This window comes from Phragmites australis, chromosome 2 (genome assembly GCF_958298935.1).
Source record: "Phragmites australis chromosome 2, lpPhrAust1.1, whole genome shotgun sequence".
Taxonomy (NCBI): domain Eukaryota; kingdom Viridiplantae; phylum Streptophyta; class Magnoliopsida; order Poales; family Poaceae; genus Phragmites; species Phragmites australis.
In genome coordinates, this window is record NC_084922.1 from 36,821,175 (window position 1) to 36,839,893 (window position 18,719).

Here is an 18,719-nt window from a genome sequence, read left to right on the forward strand (position 1 = left end):
TTTATTAATTTTTCTATAATTTTTACAAAGTTCACAAGTATAAAGTGAATATGTTAAGAAACAACACTGTAAGTAACTTTTTCATGTCTACTATTATTTTTCCTATATAAATCATAGTATAAATAACTAATAAAAGTGGTTTCACTAATTTTTGAGGTGTCATGGGTCAGTTATGAATTAATCTAGTCGCAACACATTTACATAACTAATTCATGAGTCATGTATTTTTAAAAGATATAGGATCATGTAAGAATACTAACAAAATTAGTTTTATGATTTTTGGATTAGCAAAGAGTAAACTATGCATTTAACTTGATTTAACAAATACAATTTCTCACAGAAATTTTTGAACTTTTTTATGAGTATAAATACTTTTATCATGTAGATCATGTTACAAGGAAACAAGCAAAATTTGTTTTACTTAATTTGAAGCTAAGATGAATTAGTTATTGATTTTATAAGATTGGGATAATTTTTGAGTTTTTTTATTGAACTTCACTGAAAATTGAGAAAATCGCTCGATAACTCGAGAAAACTGAGCGGTTACCGAGAAAACCAAGCAGTTACCGACAATACGGAAAATTCGAGAAAACCGCTCGATAAATCGAAAAAAACGCTCGATAACGAGTCTAAACCGACCGGTTACCAAACGGCTAAAATCATAACTTTTCTCTAAATTTTAATTTTTACCAAATAAATTTTATCTATTTTTTTTTTAAATTTTTGATCAGTTATCGTGTAATCGCGACTTTTCGGTTACCGCCGGAGCGCGGATCAGTAAGCCAAACCCTGGTTCGGGCTCGATTTTCGGTGTAGGGTATTTTTGCCCACCCTAGTCCTTCCTCCTACGCCGGACCGGACCACAGCGCCGCGGCAGCGGCGGCATCCCCTCCTCCGTACCATCACCCCGTCCACCCCCACTGACTCTGCGGCTGAGCGCCTCCAGACACCCCAGCTCCGCAGGCGGTGCTAGGGCTGTCCCAGTGGCCCACCCACCGGAGCCGGTGAAACCCTGCGCCGATCGGTTCCCCGTTTCCCCAATTCGCGTGGCGAGCGATCCGGCCGCGAGATTCCGCCCTGCTCTTGCACGCCCCCGCGCTTGGACTAGTCGCTGATTTTGGTTCGCGAGCTCCTGGTTTTGCCTATAGGGCTCGCTCGCAGCCGCCGCCCTCTGTGTGCGGAAGCTCAATCACGATGTTCCCGTGGGAAATGGATGATGATGGTGAATCGAGTGGAGCTCCGGGGGAGACGGATGATCTGGTAATTGTATCACTTCCCTTGGCTTTTTCGTAGTGAAGTGAAGATTAATTTACTGCTGCTGAATTTGCTGTTTTCGTGCTCTGCTAAGTGCTTGTTGGTATTGCCAATTGAGTTCAAGCGAAGTGCTCAATGAAGAATGAACTAATGCTATGGACATACTACTTCCCGGGAACTGCCATGTTGTCTCTCGTGGTTAAGATTTGTAACTGATTTTGTTGTGTGCTATTTTTTATCGGGTGCCATTATACTACGGTGCTAGAGTAAGTCATGATCGTGCCTGTAGAGTCACATATTGTCTGTATGTAATGGTGTCAAATCCACCATTGTGGCTACGCCTTTATAGCATGAACAAGCAATGCCTGCATCGGAACTACTGAGGTTTTTATTCTGGATTATTCGAACAGTACCCCTTTTTTAGGGGAATTAGGGATTTTTTTTTTGGAGAAACGGGAAGCCACACTGATAATGGATGTTTTTGCAAATCATGGGGTTTTCATTCTATTGTTCCATTTTCTGCATGTCTCCCTACCTATGTGCTCTAATATCGTATATTTCTCAACAACTTCATTGTGCTTCAATGGCGTCAAGTGTGCGATGTGATAATAATTATAAGTATATGCAGTTTGTTGAGTAGATGTTACTGTTCAAACATAAAAGAAATATCCTATTACTAACTAGTAATAATATTGTATCCAATAAGTTCAGCAGTTCTTCTTGCTTGCTTTTATACGAGTTACCTATTCTTTGTATCCTCAGTCCATGTTTCCACACATGATTATGTTTGTGCTATAATATGGTCCATTGAACTGTTATTTGCAGGAAAATTATGCATTTGAGAACGAAAGTTGCGGCATTTGTAGAGACATCATCATTGATAGAGGAGTTTTAGATTGTTGCCAACACTGGTAGGGTTTTACTTGCCAATTTTATAGTTTTCAGCATTTGATTCATCACTTCTGTGCATATTACATTAAGGTCTTGAGGGTCACCATTGCGCAGCTACTATGCATCTTCCTTGGGATATGGATCAGTTTGGGATAGTGACATCTGTATAATTGGTAGTTTCTTTTTAAGTATTTTAAGTATGTAAGCTAAGCTTGTCAATGCATACGGTTCTTAGGCATCGTGGCGTCCATGCCATTTTTATCTGATCCTGCACTATCTGTGGCTGTAGTCCACCATTATTTGCTTATTTACTAAAATGTTTTGCCTTGCCTGTTACATTTGGAGTTCAAATGCTTCACTTCCAAATTGATGTTCCCATAATTTGCTAGACTCTCAGCCTCTTACTTTGGATTAGTAACCGGCCATTCTGTTCTCTTTGGAGTTAATTTCTGTACATAAGGGAGTTTAGAAAAGGATTTGCAGTAATATAAGTACCAATATAGTAATTATTTTAAAAGATTGATATGAAGATTTCTTTGAATTGTAATGTGATGCATAGATATTTGAATTTCAAATACCAGGTTTTGCTATACATGCATTGACAACTGGGCTGCCATCACAAATCGTTGCCCTCTTTGCAAAAATGAATTTCAGCATATAACATGCACTCCAGTAAGTAACGAATATCCTTGGTTGTCAATTTTTCCTTGGCCGAATTCTAATAATATATGTGGAAGAAATTTGATGGAAAAAAGTTTAGCTCAATTTCTCACCTTGGAAGGTAGAATTTCACTTGAATATAATCGTTTATTTTGCTACTTATTGGTGAAGTTATATGGCACGACGGGAGCTACTAATGAGGATGAATACTCTCTAACCAGGTATAGCAGCAACCCTTGTACTTTCGGTATGCATGCATGTTAGTTCAACATTAGTGTTCCTAATTGTTAATGTTATTAACTCTGGTTCCCCTGTTTCCTCCTGAGTCCTAAGGTAAACTATTTCTATCTAATTTTTTCAGCCTTTTATATCAGAATGTTGCGTTTCATCGTCAATGTAAGTAGAGGAATACTTTTAGTGATTAAATCACATTGCTAGTAAAAGCTTGTCCTTTGTTTCTTTTAAAGCAAGTAAACAAAGAGTGATATTTGGGTCACCTGACCATGTTAAGTAGGAAAAGTTAATGGTATACCTAGATGCTTGTGTGTAGTCGCATCATATGCCTGTGAATTCATGTCATATCATTTGTCCGTGAATGCCATGATCATACATTTTTTATTTGATTTCTTGAATCTTATTTTAACCTCTTTTCGATTAATGCTCAAAGAAATAAAATGAAGGCCATTTTCATGACGACTTATATCTATGCTTCTCATTGTGCAGTGGTGATGATGATTGGTATGTGCAAGAGGAAAGCAACGCGTTTTCCTTCCCATCATATTATATTGATGCAGAAGTAACAATATTCAGATAACACTCACCATTTCCTTTCAAACAATCACACTTCCTTGTGTCACAAAGTTGATTGTGTGGCTTGCTCTGTTTGTCCCCATTCTCCAGGCGGTAGTTTGTTTGGATGATGGTGATTGCAAGATTCGGAGTGGACTTGTGGCAGCTGAGGATGGTTCAACATTAGATACATCAATTGCTTGTGATTCCTGTGATATATGGTACTTCTAATTTTGTTATCCTTTGTGAAAGTGTCCAGTGTCCATTATTAGCTGTGACTTGGGAACCATATTCTTTTTCTGATTTCACTGATCCTTAAGCCAGGTATCATGCTATATGCGTGGGGTTTAATCCAGAAATGACATCTGAAAATTCGTGGTTGTGCCCAAGGTAATGTGATATTTTCTGATTCCTCTCTTCATTCACGACTTGCAAGTAGTAATTATGCTGGATTTGCTCCACTTTTATAATAATTAAATTATCAACTCCATCTTTAGATGCATGTCTACTGAAGTGAAACACAGGGCAGATGTAATCTTGAAGCAAAACTTCAGTGAGGAATGTGTCATTGGTTCTGATAGGACAACTACTGATGCATCTTTTTCTGGGAGGGTATCAGTATCTGTTGCTGATGAGGGTGAAACTGCCCTTGTTGTATCAATGGTTGGTGCACATTCTGAAACTAGGGGTGCTCTATCAGAAGCTTCACTAGGCTTGAAGACAGCACAGGAAACATTTAATTGCAGTTCATATCCAAGTCATTCCAAAGATGATTTTACAGATACTGTTGCAGATGCTAGTATACTAACGAACACAGATAGTTTCAGTAGATCCCACCATAATTATTCTGAAATGAATGTTATCTGCACTGTTTCTTCTGACCAAACAGAAAGGTCATTAGAATTTTCGCCAGTACGTGAGTCATCTACAACCTTATTTAGCTCAGAGCAGGGTAGCATATCAAATGAACAGTTGGAAGTTCCAAAGCTTGTGTCATCTAGTTCGTTAGTCGACAACAGCAAGGAGGCCAAAAATACGGGAGTGGAGAATCAAGTGCATGAAAATAATAACCAAAAATCTCCTGTAATCAAATCTCCACAGCCTTCCTCACCAGGTATGTTGTGGTCATTTGCATAGTCAGATATGCCGTATTGATAGCTTGTTTCATTTGGTATGCTATGGCTATTTACACTTGCCGCAACTACAGAAAGTAATTTCTTTGTTGGTCACTGTGTTTCTTATCATTTTTCATACCAAGTAACTTCAAGTTGTGAAAAGTATCATGTTCCTCTTTTGTCATACCGCATTTTGTTCTAGGACCATATTTTGTGTTCATTGCATTATGCGTCCAATGTGACATCTTCTCTTTTATCGATGCAGCTAGTAAGATGGTAAGATTGACTGACATAGATATGACTGAAGCAGATGCAGTTCAGCAGATGAAAACTGCTCAGAACGTGCAGTTGTCACCCAGGTGAATATCTTTAAGAACTTAGTACTCACTTGTTTCATCTCAGTTTGGAAATTTCATTTAAACAACCTTTTTATTTGATTTTTTTGCAGGCATGATGGACATAAGAGCTGTGACATAAAAGAAAATAAAGGCACGGAATCAGGAAATGAAGTGAACCACCCTGCGAAGAAAGCAAAATTGGAAGTTCAAGAGCAGGCCGTGAATATAATCGAAAACTCTGGTGTTTTTTCAACACACAGTCATACTGCTTCTAGTTCTGCAAAAGCTACTATTGTTGATATGCCAGAGTTTGTTCCACGACATAAATCTGTTCCTGATATAATGAGTATAGTTGAAGGAGAGGACTACATAAGAGATCCTGGTAGAGAGCAGGCAAAGCCTGTAGGAAGAAGAGCAGTAGATAAGCCTGGTCTTAGAGTGAAGAAGATCTTCCGAAAGGAAGAAGGAAAAGAATCAGCTGTTGTAGTTCAAAAGCTACAACAAGAGATAAGAGAAGTAGTTAGAGATACCGGTACTAATATACTCGACAAGGATGTATCTTTTGATGAAAAACTCTTGATTGCGTTCCGTGCAGCTATTGGAAAGTCAGTGGATGGACCAGCCAAAAGTACCAACCATTTGCTGATAAGAACAAGGAGGTCATTACTTCAAAAGGGCAAGAAACGTGAGAATCTGACCAAAAAGTTATATGGAACATCCACAGGAAGAAGAAGAAGTGCATGGCATCGTGATTGGGAAGTTGAATTCTGGAAACATCGTTGCTTCCCAGGAATAAATCCTGAAAAGATTGAGACACTGCAATCAGTACTTCAGCTACTTAAGAAATCCTCTGAAATGGACAAGGAAAGTGCTCAGGGGAAAAAGGGAGAGAACAACAATTCCATTTTGTCCCGGTTGTATTTAGCTGATGCATCAGTTGTTCCCAGGAAGGATGATATAAAACCTCTCTCAGCCCTTGCAGGATGTGCACTATTAGATAAAAATAGCCAAATCAAAGCTATTAATAGCACATCTCCTAACATACCTGGAGCAGGGACTGATACAATCAAAATCAATTCACCCAGCAGCACTGCGAAAGTATCAAGCTCTTCAATTTTGAATAAAGAAGCATCTAGCAGAAGAGAAAATAGAAACAGCCAGCCCTCACAGAATGAAAAAAACCAATCTGCTGGTGATATCAAGCATGACAAAAGAAAATGGGCTCTTGAGATCCTGGCAAGAAAAAATGCCGGCTCTATTACAAGCAAAGATCATACTGGAGACACTGATGCTCTCAAGGGGAACTTCCCTCTACTAGTATGTGCCAGTTTTTTTTTAGAATGTTTCTAAATAAGTCCATTAACAACTCTAGAAATACTCATTAATTTGGTTTTCTTAGGCACAACTTCCTGCAGATATGAGGCCACAGCTCGCAGCTGGCCGGAATAATAAAGTTCCCGTATCAGTTAGACAGGTAATCATATGTTTGGCATTGTGTATCCATTGAACTCTGATTACAAATTTTAAGTCTGTTGGCATTGTGGTATATTATGATAATCTCGTTTGGTGGCGCTTTTAAATAGTTTTTTAGTGCTTGCTTAGCTGCCTTTTTCTACACCATGTTGCACAATTAGATCTTGTTGCTTTTCAAATATCCCCTCCAGTCACAAATAAGTGTCGTTTTGGACATTGACACGGTCCCCAAAACACATCTTTGACTACTACTTTTTGGTATAATATGTTTATAGAATATAACAAAGTTATACTATTATGAAACTAATTTTCGAGACAAATCTACCCTACCATTTTCAAATATCCAAACTCAATACATAGAGTAATTTGTAGCCAAAGCTTGAAAATGTTGACTGCACACAATCGAAAACGACACTTGTGACTGGAGGGAGTAACAGAAAACATGGTTTAGTTATTAGAGAGAAACAGAGAAGGATTAACCATTGGATGATAGAATCTGTTAAACTGTTAGTCTGTTACCTCATTTGCCAAACATGGTGCTGAGTTTCTCACAATTACTTTTCCATATCAGCCTAAAAAATAACTGCAGTACAATAACTGCAAAAACCCTAAGCATAAGTATGCTTGCATTTTTTTTTAATCCGGTGGGCAAGTTATTAATCGGACTTATGTACCTCAGGCACAACTTCACCGCATCGCTGAGTATTATTTGCAGAAAGCAAATTTGGATGTCATTCGCAGATGTGCAGATACTGAATTGGCTATTGCTGATGCTGTCAATGTAGAAAAGGATATTTACGAAGGGTCAAATAGCAAATCAGTTTATGTGAATCTTTGCTCTCAGGCTACTCGCCAGTCTGCCAAGGGAAAATCCGATAATGACACTTCAACTCTAACCGAAAAGACTGAATTAGGCAGTGATCTGATATCACAGCAAGTTACATCTGAGGATACCAACGTTAGTGGCAGTGATATGGAACTAATGGAAGAGGTTCTAAACAGAACAGTCGTCTCTGATCAAAAGAGTGAACTAGGCGATGATATTGCACCAGAGCAAACTGTGCACAAACACACTGTTAGCTTCAGCAGTGCGGAAGAAGCACTAAAGAAAGCGGGCCTCTTTGATTCCCCTCCTAACAGTCCTGAGAGAGAGATCACGGCAGTTGAAGGTAATTCTAATTCCATGTCAGTTTCTGATTGTCCAAAGTTTTCACCTAGGAAATATCCAACTGTCAAAGATACACTGTTCGTGAATGCAGGAGAATGCAACGTCAGGTGCATTGTTGATTTGGACTCTGAACTGAGCAAAAGCTTAAAGTCAAGTCCCGAATCTAGGGTGAAGGACATATCCTCACTCAAAGATGGCAAATCATCAGTGCCTAATGATTTTGATGCTGCAAATTGTCAAAACCTCCATACAGCGATGTCTTGTCAGCAATCAAAAACTAATTCTGAGGAGCAACAGAAGTTGACAGCCAGCGGAGAAACTAAGGGTGCGACAGCAAATGAAACCAGTGCAATGAACTTGGCTGAAGCTGATAGGTGTAGTGTGCAATGTGAAAAATCAAGTGGACCAGGTAAGGGAACTGTAGATGATAGTAACATGCCTGATGAAAGTACCGGTCATGTGGAGAACCCGAGAGATACGGAAAAAACAGCAAGCAGTTTGCCTAATCAATCTCCTCATGGGAATGTTTCGCCAAGAGAAGGTGAAGTGGTCAGCAGACGGAAGAATTTGGAGTGCAGTAAAGAGAAACCTTCCAGTGACAATCCATCTTTGAAAAGCAAACATCCCAAAGGAGACAAGCAAACCCATCCAGCGGAAGGTGGAGACGATTCAAAGAAGCCAGCAACAGATCAAGCCAATAAAAACACATCAGATTCCTCTAGTACTATTTATAAGAAGGTAACCCACTTATTTTTTGCGCTACAGTTTCTTATAGCTCTCACAATTGTCACTTTTTACACGTGTGGTTATCCTGATAACCCTAGACACTGAATTCTGAATAGCAGTAGGTGTTGCTCAGTAGAATGTCACATGTTTACATCCTTCTAAGCTGCTTTGTTTTGAATGTATGTAGGTTGGAATGTTTGTGAAAGAGCACATCAGGCCACTTTGCAAGAGTGGTGTAATTACCGTCGATCAGTATAGATGGGCTGTCGCAAAAACAACGGACAAGGTAATGAACTTCCACCATGACGCTAAAAATGCGAACTTTTTGATCAAGGAGGGCGACAAGGTGAAGAAGCTTGCGCTGCAGTACGTTGAAGCAGCTCAGCAAAAGGTCAATTGACTGCCAGATTTTGTAAAACTTAATCGGGACGGCGATTCATTAATACATGAAGTCCATGTGGGCAAATTGGGAAGCACATGGTTAAGACTAAGGTGCGAACGTGCGTTAAGGATGCAAGTGGGTTAACCGATGGGTAGTTGGGTCACCACAGTTCATTTAACTTATAAATCCAAGGAAAAATGAACTGACAATTAGGTGATACTGGTTCTGGGTCGACCTAAAAAAAATCTTACATCCTTACCTTGTGTTCTAGTTCCCACAATCTCTTTTTGTACATTTAACTCCTGAGAAAACAGTTTATAACTGCAGCTTTACACACACGTGTTTTAGGTTAGATTCAAGAAGTTTTACTGGTACTTGATTCCTCAAGCTCAGCACCCGTTTGGCGCGAACCCGATGATCCTTTCCCTCCATGTCAAACACAAGCCGGAACCCTTGCTGCTGGACGTTGCCAAGCACGTTGAGCTCGTCGTCCGACGCCTTGAGCCCTAAGCAGTAGTACGTCCGACGCCTTGAGCCGTCCACTTGGACCAGGGAGTTCGCCATAGGCAGCACCATGTCAGCACCGCCGGCGAAGTGCAGCGCGATGGTAGGCACACGGGCCGTTGCGATCCCGCTCCCGCGGAGGTCGTAGCACGCGTCGAACACCGAGAGGTTCTTGGCCAGCTTCCGCATCCCGGTCGCAGCCGCGCGCGCGTCGAAGGCGTCGCGCACCGCCGCGTCCGCGTCCCTGGCGAACTGCGATATGGCCGTGCCGGAGTCCACCACAACGCCACCCCGCCCGGTCGCCGCGTCCAGCGCGAGGTTGGCGTTCGAGAGTCGGGTGACCCGCTCGCCGTCGACGCTGAAGCCGACCATGTCCACGTAGTACAGGTTCGGCAGCCGCGGGTTCGTCAGCAGCGGGGTGAATACTGTGGACGGCAGCTCCGGCGTGCGGCCGAACACGAGGTACGAGGAGCTGCTCCGTGCACGGGACGTGCGGTCGCCGAGGCAGTACGCGAAGACGTGCCCGTAGGCCGCCTTCAGCTGCGTTGGGAAGGACAGCGTGCCACGGCCGACGCCGAGCAGCCCGGCCGCCGAGTCGAACAGCCCCTCGTTGTCGTGGCCGCACCCGAGGGCGACATTGTGGACGTGCGTGTCGTTGGAGAATACAAGCCTGTCGGTGGCGATCTCGCCGCGGGAGCTGGAGCCGTCGCCGTACACTATCGTGTACGTGCAGCCGCCGCGGCTGTCGCAGCCGGGGTACTTGAGCTCGTGGCACCGCGGCGACGAGAAAGGGATCTGCCTGTACGTCCTGGAGCTACGCGGATCGTAGAGCGGGGTCAACTGGCCGTAGCAGTGGCGGCAAGGAATGCACTGAAGCCAGACGAGGTCGCTGCCGGTGTCGATGACGACGAGCGCGCGGGTGGATGGGGTGCCTACCCCGAGGAGGGCGAAGTACTCACCGCTGTCGAAGGGGTGCCCGGAGAGAACGGGCGAGTGGAGGCGATCGTGGGCAGTCAAGTTCAGCGCGGTGTAGCGGGCGGCGTCGGTAGCGTGGCGGCGGCGGAAGAGGGTGCTCGGCGTGGCGCCGGGCGTGGGCGGGAAGACCGCGTCGCGGTGGACGACGGGGACGTGGAGTGTTCTCGGTGGTTGGATGGCATTGGAAGTGATGCAGAAGAGGACGAGGAAAAGTTTGGAGAGCGCCATGAGGGCGCAGCGCGCGCGGTGGCGAAGTGTTCAATGCATGGATGAAGCGGTGCCCGTATTAGAGGGCACGTACGATGGAAGATTTGGGAGTGAGTATAATACAATGGCATGTTGGTACCAGGATTCAGGTGGAAGTTTCATGAACGTTTTGAGGGTGTTCGCTTCTTTTGCATGCGTTTAAATTATTGATAACTACTACGTGGGTTACTTCTTCAGTTCTCTTTACTAACCATCAGTTTCCTTTTAAGCAGTTCTCTTTACTAACCATCAGTTTCCTTTAACTCGCTCATTCTTTTTCTGTTTTTGAGTGAGTGGTTAGCAAGATCGATAATTAAAAAAAAAGTTAACAAGATCGGGCTGCTCCCGCTGGTGACTGCTGGGTCGTGTGCCTGGAGCCCTGGATGGACTACTTCAGCATGGATTTTGGGTTTGATCAACAAGAGGCAGTTGGCACTTCGTAGTTGGCATGGGTTTTGCTTTATTAACTTATCCAGGCTTACATTTGACATCCATCAGGGAGGCGGCCACCCCCACGAAGAATTCGTAGGACCGAAACGCGTTACGCCGCGGGCGGGCGGGCGGGAGGGCAGGTGCTCGTCAAATGGGGACGTGCGCGTGCATCCCGCTAGGGCGACGGTGCCGGAGTACGCGCGCAAGCACGGTGACCAATCCCCGCTTGGGCAGGGGCTGGTGGCCGAAGATTTACGTGGCGTGGACTGGGCCGCCCGCGCGTCCCACGCGGCTGCTGCCCGCGTCGCAGCCAACCCAACCCGCGCCGGCGACAGAGGCGCGGCGGGTTGGCGGCTACCGGTCGGGTTCCGGCACTCCGCGCAAACGATTTTCTCCGCCCAGTGGCAGTTCCTTCCAGCTAGCTGGTCAGCCACCACCAAAATGGCACAAGGCGTCATCACTGATCACTCATCAGACACGAATGACGAACCACAAGTCAGACGAACCAAACCACAAGCAGCTCACTCACGAGTGTGTACTAGCACCATCAGAACGTTTGGATGGTAAACTCGACGCGTGCATTACTTACCCCACGAGTTCCAGCACTGAGCGATCCTACCGAATTACAGTAGAGCACGGTACACCACCTTTGACGTCTTGGATGTAACACTACATATCATCTAACCAGTACTCAAAACATAAGCATACCACAAAACCGATCCCAATCCCAGTATCAAGCATATCATGCACTAAAAGAAGTAGCAAGCATATCATAGACTCAGACGCACAAAAGGGCATGACACACAGTAAATTATTAGCTCATCATGTTTGTTCCACCTAGATGAATGTAGTTCAGCAGCATCAAGAGTATTTCAGACTTCAGAATAGCAAAACTTTGCGAGTTTGCATTACGATTCATGTCAGGGTAACACTGACCAACATAGTATTCGTTGGCGAATGTGGACTAATGTGGTTGCTCATGCTAGAGGTAAGGCAGGCACTCAGACATGGTAGCCTGTGAGAGTAAATCCTCTACCAACGATCTCACCAACGCAATACCATGCGTACAACTCGATGCCAAACAATGCCGCAACGCCAGCATCCTCAACCTTCAGATTGCTTCTGTTTTTCCACAAGAGCTTCGCGCCATCAAGCTCCTTCCAGAATGACTCGTAACGACCAGGAAGGCTGCAAGAGACAAATCTCCAAAGGTAAATATATTGAATTTAGGATGAGCACAATATATAAAATGCATCTTTCTCAAATCATGTGTTATTTACTTCTGTTTGTGAACCACTAGCCCTAGCAACGTTGCCATAAACATAATTCAGGATGTTTGCATCCAGAAACCAAAATTGCCAGGCTCCCCTAGAGTTCATCTAGGTGGATTTCATTAACTCGTGTTATGTCCTCCAGCATCTTGGTCTAACACTTGGAATTTAACTTGACTAAGTCAGAGTATTTTTATTAGTATTTCAAAGCCATAGGCATCAGATTGAAACATATTGTTAATATCAAACTCCACAGCATGGGGTTACCTACTAGCTTACAGACAGCAATAAAGAATTCAAGAAAGTTATACGTCGAATTCCCTATTGATATAAAAAGTTCAATGGAAAAGCAATTTGTACAGCAGTAATTTTCTTATACAGACAAGGCATCATGCACATTTTTCTTAATAAACAAGTATACACAAACTTCTATATATACTAAGTGAATATAATTCAACACACAAGGCAATAGACATAATTCATGAATATCAATGTGATGGAAGGAACATGGTTCATCTAAACAAAGATATCTCAAGCAAAATGCGAATTGCGACATGCAGTTCTCTATACTTAGTGTGATGGACATCTGCAAATTGCGACATCACTCACTCGCAGAAACTAGAATTCACAATGGTTAAAAAGCTTGAATCTTAAATATTTTGGGTGCTACTAGATCAGCCCATCCCAAGGATTATGTGGGCTGTGAAATTCCCTTTGGTCTATTTTTGCCAGGGAACCAATCCATTGCGGCTACCCAAGCATGATGCAATCAAATAATTTCATTTCATGATCAGTGCTTGCAAATGCCGAATGTATTTCATGTGCACTTCCTCCCGTAACCCGTACCTTTATTGAAATCATCCTGACAAATATCAAGATACATGGAGCAACTTGGGCTCTTCCCAATGAAGAACATTGGATGTAAAGGGTATCCAGACCAATCATATATGCTGCCTCGCACCCTCAAGAGGTCCTCCAAGCTACCCATCGCATAATCCCGTAGGAACAATGTCGCATTCCAATCTGATAAGTAAACCTCCCATCCCATCAGTAAACGCAGTATGCAAGAAAAAAAACCCCCACCTCAATGCGACAAACCGTAGCACACAAGCTGACAAATTGATATACTGAGACTCACATATGTGCGGCACAGAACCCTCCGAAGGCGTATCCTCGTACTGTCCCAAACTGTTCTAATCACGTTAATTTCAGCAATTCACACGGATTCGGCAGCGCAAGGACTGGCGCCTAGTCGCCTTGCCATAACAACACAAACATCAGGAAACAATCTGGCATTCCAAAAGCCAATCGACGCCGAGGACTCGGGCGCACAGAACCGGTCGGTAAAACGACGACACGCCAGTTAGGGGCTCGGGGACGGGGAGCAAGCACTGACCTGGCGAGGCGAGTGTAGAAGAGCTGCTTGGAGAGCTCGTGGCACTTCGCGATGGTGGGCGGGTCGACGACGTGGTGCTTGTTCTTCTCCATGAGCGTCTTGTGGTACGCGCCCCCGTGCTTGGCCACGAACATCGTCGCTTCGCACGCCTTGGACTGCAGCTGCGCCAGCTTCGACGCCAGCGCCGCCATGGGATCTGCCGCTGGTTGAAAACGGGGCAATGCAGGTGAGAAGGAAAAAGAAATCGGAAGGGGGAGAGAAAATCTGCTGGTTGGAAACCGCAGATTCGAGGCAATTCGACGCCTGTTTTTTACCTTGGCTGTGGTGGGGGGCTTGGAGAAAGGGGACGGAGAGATCCGAGTAGAGGGCACGAGTTGGGAGAGGCGGCTACGAGGGGAGGGGGTGCTGTTGTCTTGGCTTGGAGGGGAGGTTAGACTATCTAACTGATTTAGAGATTTTTTACAAGGGATTTTCTTCTGATTTCTTTTTACGGTTTCGTTGCGAAGGGATTCTCAAATTTATTTTTTTAAGAATAAGATTCTCTTTTTTTTATAATTTTTTTTAAAAAATGGTTAAAGACGAGAGAAAATAAAATGAATAGAAACAGAGAGAAAAATCGGGAAGAAAATGAATAAAGAAAATATGGTTAGAAATGGTCTTAGATTGCTTTTTCCAAACTGCACTCCATTATGCATATGGTTTTCATTGGCAAATCAAATTCCCTGCAATAGTACTATTTCCAGACAAATTAGCACTGCAAAGATGGCCTGTTAAGACTTGAAAAAATAGTACCAATCTTTCACTGACAAGTGGACTGTGACCACTTGCTATCTCATTTATGCACTTCAATTTTTCAATTAGTCAGTTCTATTGAAGAAATTTTCCCTAGATAGAGCTTGACGAAGAATATGTTGTTGGACTGTGGGGCCATTTTACACACTATCTTAGCACCCATTTGCAGATGTATCAACTCGAGACCTCCAGCATCAGATAGCATGAAAAACGACATAAGTGGTAAGTGGAAAAGAGAGACACATTCACAAACCAGATTCGTAATCTGGTGGAAAAAAGAACCGCTCAGTTGCAACAAAGGAGAAACACATTCACAAACAAGACAACAAGGTGTATTCCTGTATTACAATGAAAGCAAAAGCCAGATTCACAACTGGTCCGTCCATGACTGTTGATCTGACTTCCAGTACACTGAGTCCCATGCTCATCAAATAACCTGGGCATACATGCTCCCAGGCACAACAAGTTTGCAAATCCGAGCACATGGCTGTTCTTATTTAAGATGACAAGTAGGTAGAATGCAAAGAAATATAACAAGCAAGCAACAACAAGAACAAGCAATGAAAGATTTCCTTCACTTGGTCCACCAGTGAAGGAAATCCTTGCGCCTGTTGATCTTCTTTTGGAGCTGAAGAACACCGTACAGTAGAGCCTCAGCAGTTGGAGGGCATCCAGGGACATAAATGTCCACGGGAACAATACGGTCACATCCACGTACAACAGAGTAGGAGTAGTGGTAGTATCCACCACCGTTGGCACAGCTGCCCATTGAAATAACCCATCGAGGATCAGGCATTTGGTCATAAACCCTGCAGATAATAAATGAAGTTAGTGTCTGTCAGGAGCATTAGATATCCATGAGTTCATATAAAAAATCTTCTAAAAACAACTATCCCTAAATTGCAATAGCTACCATCAGAAATTCTTCATGAAAGCTTCTCAAGTGCACACACATCTCAAAACACAAGAGATAATACAGGCATATTAGAAGCAACTAAAGCTTAAAGCAAATCACTATTATGTATAATCGAGGCTTGGAATTTAAAGGACACACCAAACAACTCCCCTCCCTCCCCTGTTCCAATATATTGGATCTCTTGATGTTCCAGTATATCAGATAAGTAAATCCATGCAGATGCAAAGCATTCAGCCAGTAAGGGCGTGTTTGGATGCCCTGCTGAGCGCGTGCATGCACCAGCGGATGCAGAGCGGAGCAGAATGCGCGTGTTTGGTTGGTGTTCCTGACTGCACCCGCTCGTGCAGCTGCATCCGCCCAGCCAGGCTCGGGGAAACGCCGGAATCGGCCGTTTCCGTCGGGCCTGGCTGGGGAGATGCAAAAACACTGTGCGTACGATTTTTTTTATTTAACTTTCGATTTTATTTAGAGGTCCAAAAATTCTAAACATTTTTGTGAGCAAACTAGAGCTCATTAGCAACCCATTTTAATTAATTTAATCCAAAAAATCTAAGTTAATATTTAATTAAAATTCTTCAAAAATCATAAAAAAATCACTAATATTCTTAACCTGTGATGTATTAATTTATAAAAATATTTCCAACCCTAAGTTATTTGGTAAAAAAGTGAGTTTCTTTGTAATGCAACGTATACTCATGCGGGCAACCAAACACAATCTTTTCTCAGCCAGACTCAGTACATGCAGCCAACCAAACAGACCCTCATGCATCAACTCAACCTGACTCAACTCAGCCTGCGTGACTCGTACGAAACAGGCTGAGGACATTCGGGCAACCAAACACACCCTAAGTGCATGCTTACTTGTTTTTCTACCATGGTAAGCAAACACAAAACATGGTTTCTCCAACATCATTGACTATTAAGTTTATAAGAATATGTTAGTAAATGAGTTAAACGAATGGCACTGTAGAAGTACTTTTGGCAACAACTCTAGATGTTTTTTTTGGCGTGGTTATAGATACTTCTGCATAGTCAGTTCTCAAATTTAAATTTTTTTGACTTACAAACGCAATGGAGGGATAGCATCCAAAAGATACATCTTATTGGTGCTGGAATTGATAGAGTATTCCTGTGTTTCAGCATCTACAGTCACTCATTTGTACTAACGAACATTCCAAAGATCAGTATTGGGTTACAATCAAATTCTCCATCAGCCTGCTAAGAGGAAGGAACACAACTGTACCACCACTCAACGTCGAAAGGCACAGCTCAAATAGCAGGCCTTGTATGCAAATCTATATCAAGAAACCACCAATGTTGATTTGCGTGATATGCAAACCAAGGTCACAGCTATAACGATAACTCCAGAAGACAATATGGAAACAAGAAAATGATGGATTGTAAGTGCAAAGGTAAGTAAATCCCTATCAAAGAGACACAAAAGTTTATCATATAGTGTCAGTACACAGGAAATTGACCAATTGTGTTGAAAACTTGTAGATACAATCATTTTTTTAGAAGACTTGTAGATATAACAATGTCTTCGTAGCTGGTTTTCAAATCAAACTACCAGATAGTATTCATGGCACACTGAGAACTCTCCCTGCTAATGATGTGAGCACAACTTGGTTCCTATAAACGGCATGGCTAACCAATATTCATCAAATTCTTCTTCTATGGAATCCTATTGCTTCGGTGCAAAGATGGAAACCTATCGCTCCCTAGTCCCAACCCAGATCCTTTGTGAGATCTAACCATCCCCAAATCGAAATCTTAAATCGGTCCGAGAAACCGAGATGAGGAATGCGTTACTGACTTGCGGAGGGCAGGGGCCATCTTGTTGGTGAGCGTGCCGGCGACGATCATGCAGTCGGACTGGCGCGGGGATGGGCGGAAGATGACGCCGAATCGGTCGAAGTCGTAGCGGGACGCGCCGGCGTGCATCATCTCCACAGCGCAGCAGGCGAGCCCGAAGGTCATGGGCCAGATCGAGCCCCGCCGCGCCCAGTTCATCAGGTCGTCCACCTTGGAGACCACGAACTCGGCCGCCTTCGACATCGGCGCCGGGGACGACGGCGAGGCGCCCGCGGCCGCCGCGGAGGAGTACGCCCGCGGGGTGGAGAGGAGGGCCAGGCGCGCCGTGCGCGGTAGCAGCGCCATGGCGTCGGTCTCTTTCCTCTCGCTAGGGTTTCCACACCTCGCGGAGGAGGAGGTGGAAGCGTAGGCGAAATTCGGGGGGTGGTATTGGCTTCTCGAAGCTCACGGCACACGGAGGTGGCAGTGGGGGTGGGAGAGGTCGGGCGCGTGTTGGGTGCGCGCTGGGGGTGCGACGAGAAGTACCAAAACTCTGTGGTGCCGGCTGTACAACGGCCCAGCCCAGGTGTGGCACCCCTCGAAATCTGGGCCCTGCTAGCGCCCGGACTCTGGCTAGATGGTAGCATCCGACGCATATTCTATTGTTTGATTGGACTGTATTGATTTTTTTTCCATCCGATCATGACAAAAATCTTCCACCGTAATATATGGAGATTTTTCACGTAATATTTATCTTGATATATTTTTTTCTCATGAGGTAACAAAACCAACCGTAAAAATTGCAGCACCCCACGATAAGGTCAACATCCTAGACCACCCCGTTGCAAACATTGCAGCAAGACGTAAACAAAATCAAGAGTTCACCACTAACAGTTGACATATGCAGAAGGTCTGAAATAGATGATGCAACCCTTTCACAAAAACAATAATATTTGGCAGTGCAACAAGAAACAAATGGTCCTTGCAACATACTAAAAAGCTTAGTGTAACAAGTACCAAAAATAAAGAGATTGCAACAAATAGAAAATATTGTTGTAACATTTCAGAATAACTAATGAAACATAAAAGTAACACGGGTGTAACATATTGAAATATAATTCAAAGATCTCAAATAAACAAATATAGGATTATGCAACATTACAACATTTCAAAACATAACTGACAAGATTAGAAAATAGTACTTGCATCATCTAAGCTGAAATATCTGCATCAAGCAACATCTATAATATACAGATCTGAAGGAGGGTGCTCAAATATCAAACATTGTTGCAACATGTCTACTCAGAATGTGGCACACGAGAAGCCATAGGGATGCTCCGGGATCGATCCCACGACCTCGAGCTCGTTGCATCCTGCTCCTATAAATTTTTCTTACCCAAGATCGGTCACCGTACCAAATCCACGGATGGAGCCACCAGACACTTAGGACTTGTGTTGACGCGAAAAGTTATCACGCCAAACACTGAGTACCTCGTGTGAAAATCGAATCGAATCCTCCATGGAAGAACCAGAAGTTTTTGCCTCCCCGATCGAAAGTTTCGGTCTGGATCACCCAACAGGCAGCACCATTGTTGTG

The 18,719-nt window shown here is 43.6% G+C and overlaps 4 protein-coding genes across 7 annotated transcripts; 1 reads left to right on the plus strand and 3 right to left on the minus strand.

The window, feature by feature from the left end:
* Positions 1-798: 798 nt before the first annotated feature.
* Positions 799-9,128, plus strand: LOC133908618 (uncharacterized protein At4g10930-like). Of its 3 annotated transcripts, XM_062350724.1 has the most exons (14): positions 799-1,260; positions 2,080-2,165; positions 2,727-2,817; positions 2,977-3,026; positions 3,529-3,601; positions 3,706-3,815; positions 3,919-3,984; positions 4,092-4,708; positions 4,975-5,068; positions 5,158-6,364; positions 6,447-6,521; positions 7,200-7,689; positions 7,780-8,426; positions 8,602-9,128. In XM_062350724.1, the coding sequence occupies exons 1-14, from the start codon at positions 1,195-1,197 to the stop codon at positions 8,812-8,814; spliced, it is 3,885 nt and encodes a 1,294-aa protein (XP_062206708.1). In that variant the 5' UTR covers positions 799-1,194; the 3' UTR covers positions 8,815-9,128. The 3 variants fall into 3 exon arrangements, with proteins under 3 accessions (XP_062206708.1, XP_062206707.1, XP_062206709.1); XM_062350723.1 differs by having other exon boundaries at positions 7,200-8,426; XM_062350725.1 differs by lacking the exons at positions 799-1,260; positions 2,080-2,165; positions 2,727-2,817; positions 2,977-3,026; positions 3,529-3,601 and having other exon boundaries at positions 3,915-3,984; positions 7,200-8,426.
* Positions 9,112-10,626, minus strand: LOC133906485 (aspartyl protease family protein 2-like). Its single transcript, XM_062348412.1, has one exon. The coding sequence runs from the start codon at positions 10,501-10,503 to the stop codon at positions 9,112-9,114; it is 1,392 nt and encodes a 463-aa protein (XP_062204396.1). The 5' UTR covers positions 10,504-10,626.
* A 1,138-nt stretch (positions 10,627-11,764) lies between these two features.
* LOC133908619 (uncharacterized) lies at positions 11,765-14,033 on the minus strand. 2 transcript variants are annotated; one of them, XM_062350728.1, is made up of 3 exons: positions 13,935-14,033; positions 13,621-13,816; positions 11,765-12,141 (listed from the first exon to the last, which is right to left on the minus strand). In XM_062350728.1, the coding sequence occupies exons 2-3, from the start codon at positions 13,809-13,811 to the stop codon at positions 11,955-11,957; spliced, it is 378 nt and encodes a 125-aa protein (XP_062206712.1). In that variant the 5' UTR covers positions 13,812-13,816; positions 13,935-14,033; the 3' UTR covers positions 11,765-11,954. The 2 variants fall into 2 exon arrangements, with proteins under 2 accessions (XP_062206712.1, XP_062206711.1); XM_062350727.1 differs by having other exon boundaries at positions 13,621-13,822.
* Positions 14,034-14,728: 695 nt separating this feature from the next.
* Positions 14,729-17,646, minus strand: LOC133908620 (NADH dehydrogenase [ubiquinone] iron-sulfur protein 7, mitochondrial-like). The gene is made up of 2 exons (XM_062350729.1): positions 17,145-17,646; positions 14,729-15,221 (listed from the first exon to the last, which is right to left on the minus strand). The coding sequence occupies exons 1-2, from the start codon at positions 17,486-17,488 to the stop codon at positions 14,987-14,989; spliced, it is 579 nt and encodes a 192-aa protein (XP_062206713.1). The 5' UTR covers positions 17,489-17,646; the 3' UTR covers positions 14,729-14,986.
* Positions 17,647-18,719: the final 1,073 nt, after the last annotated feature.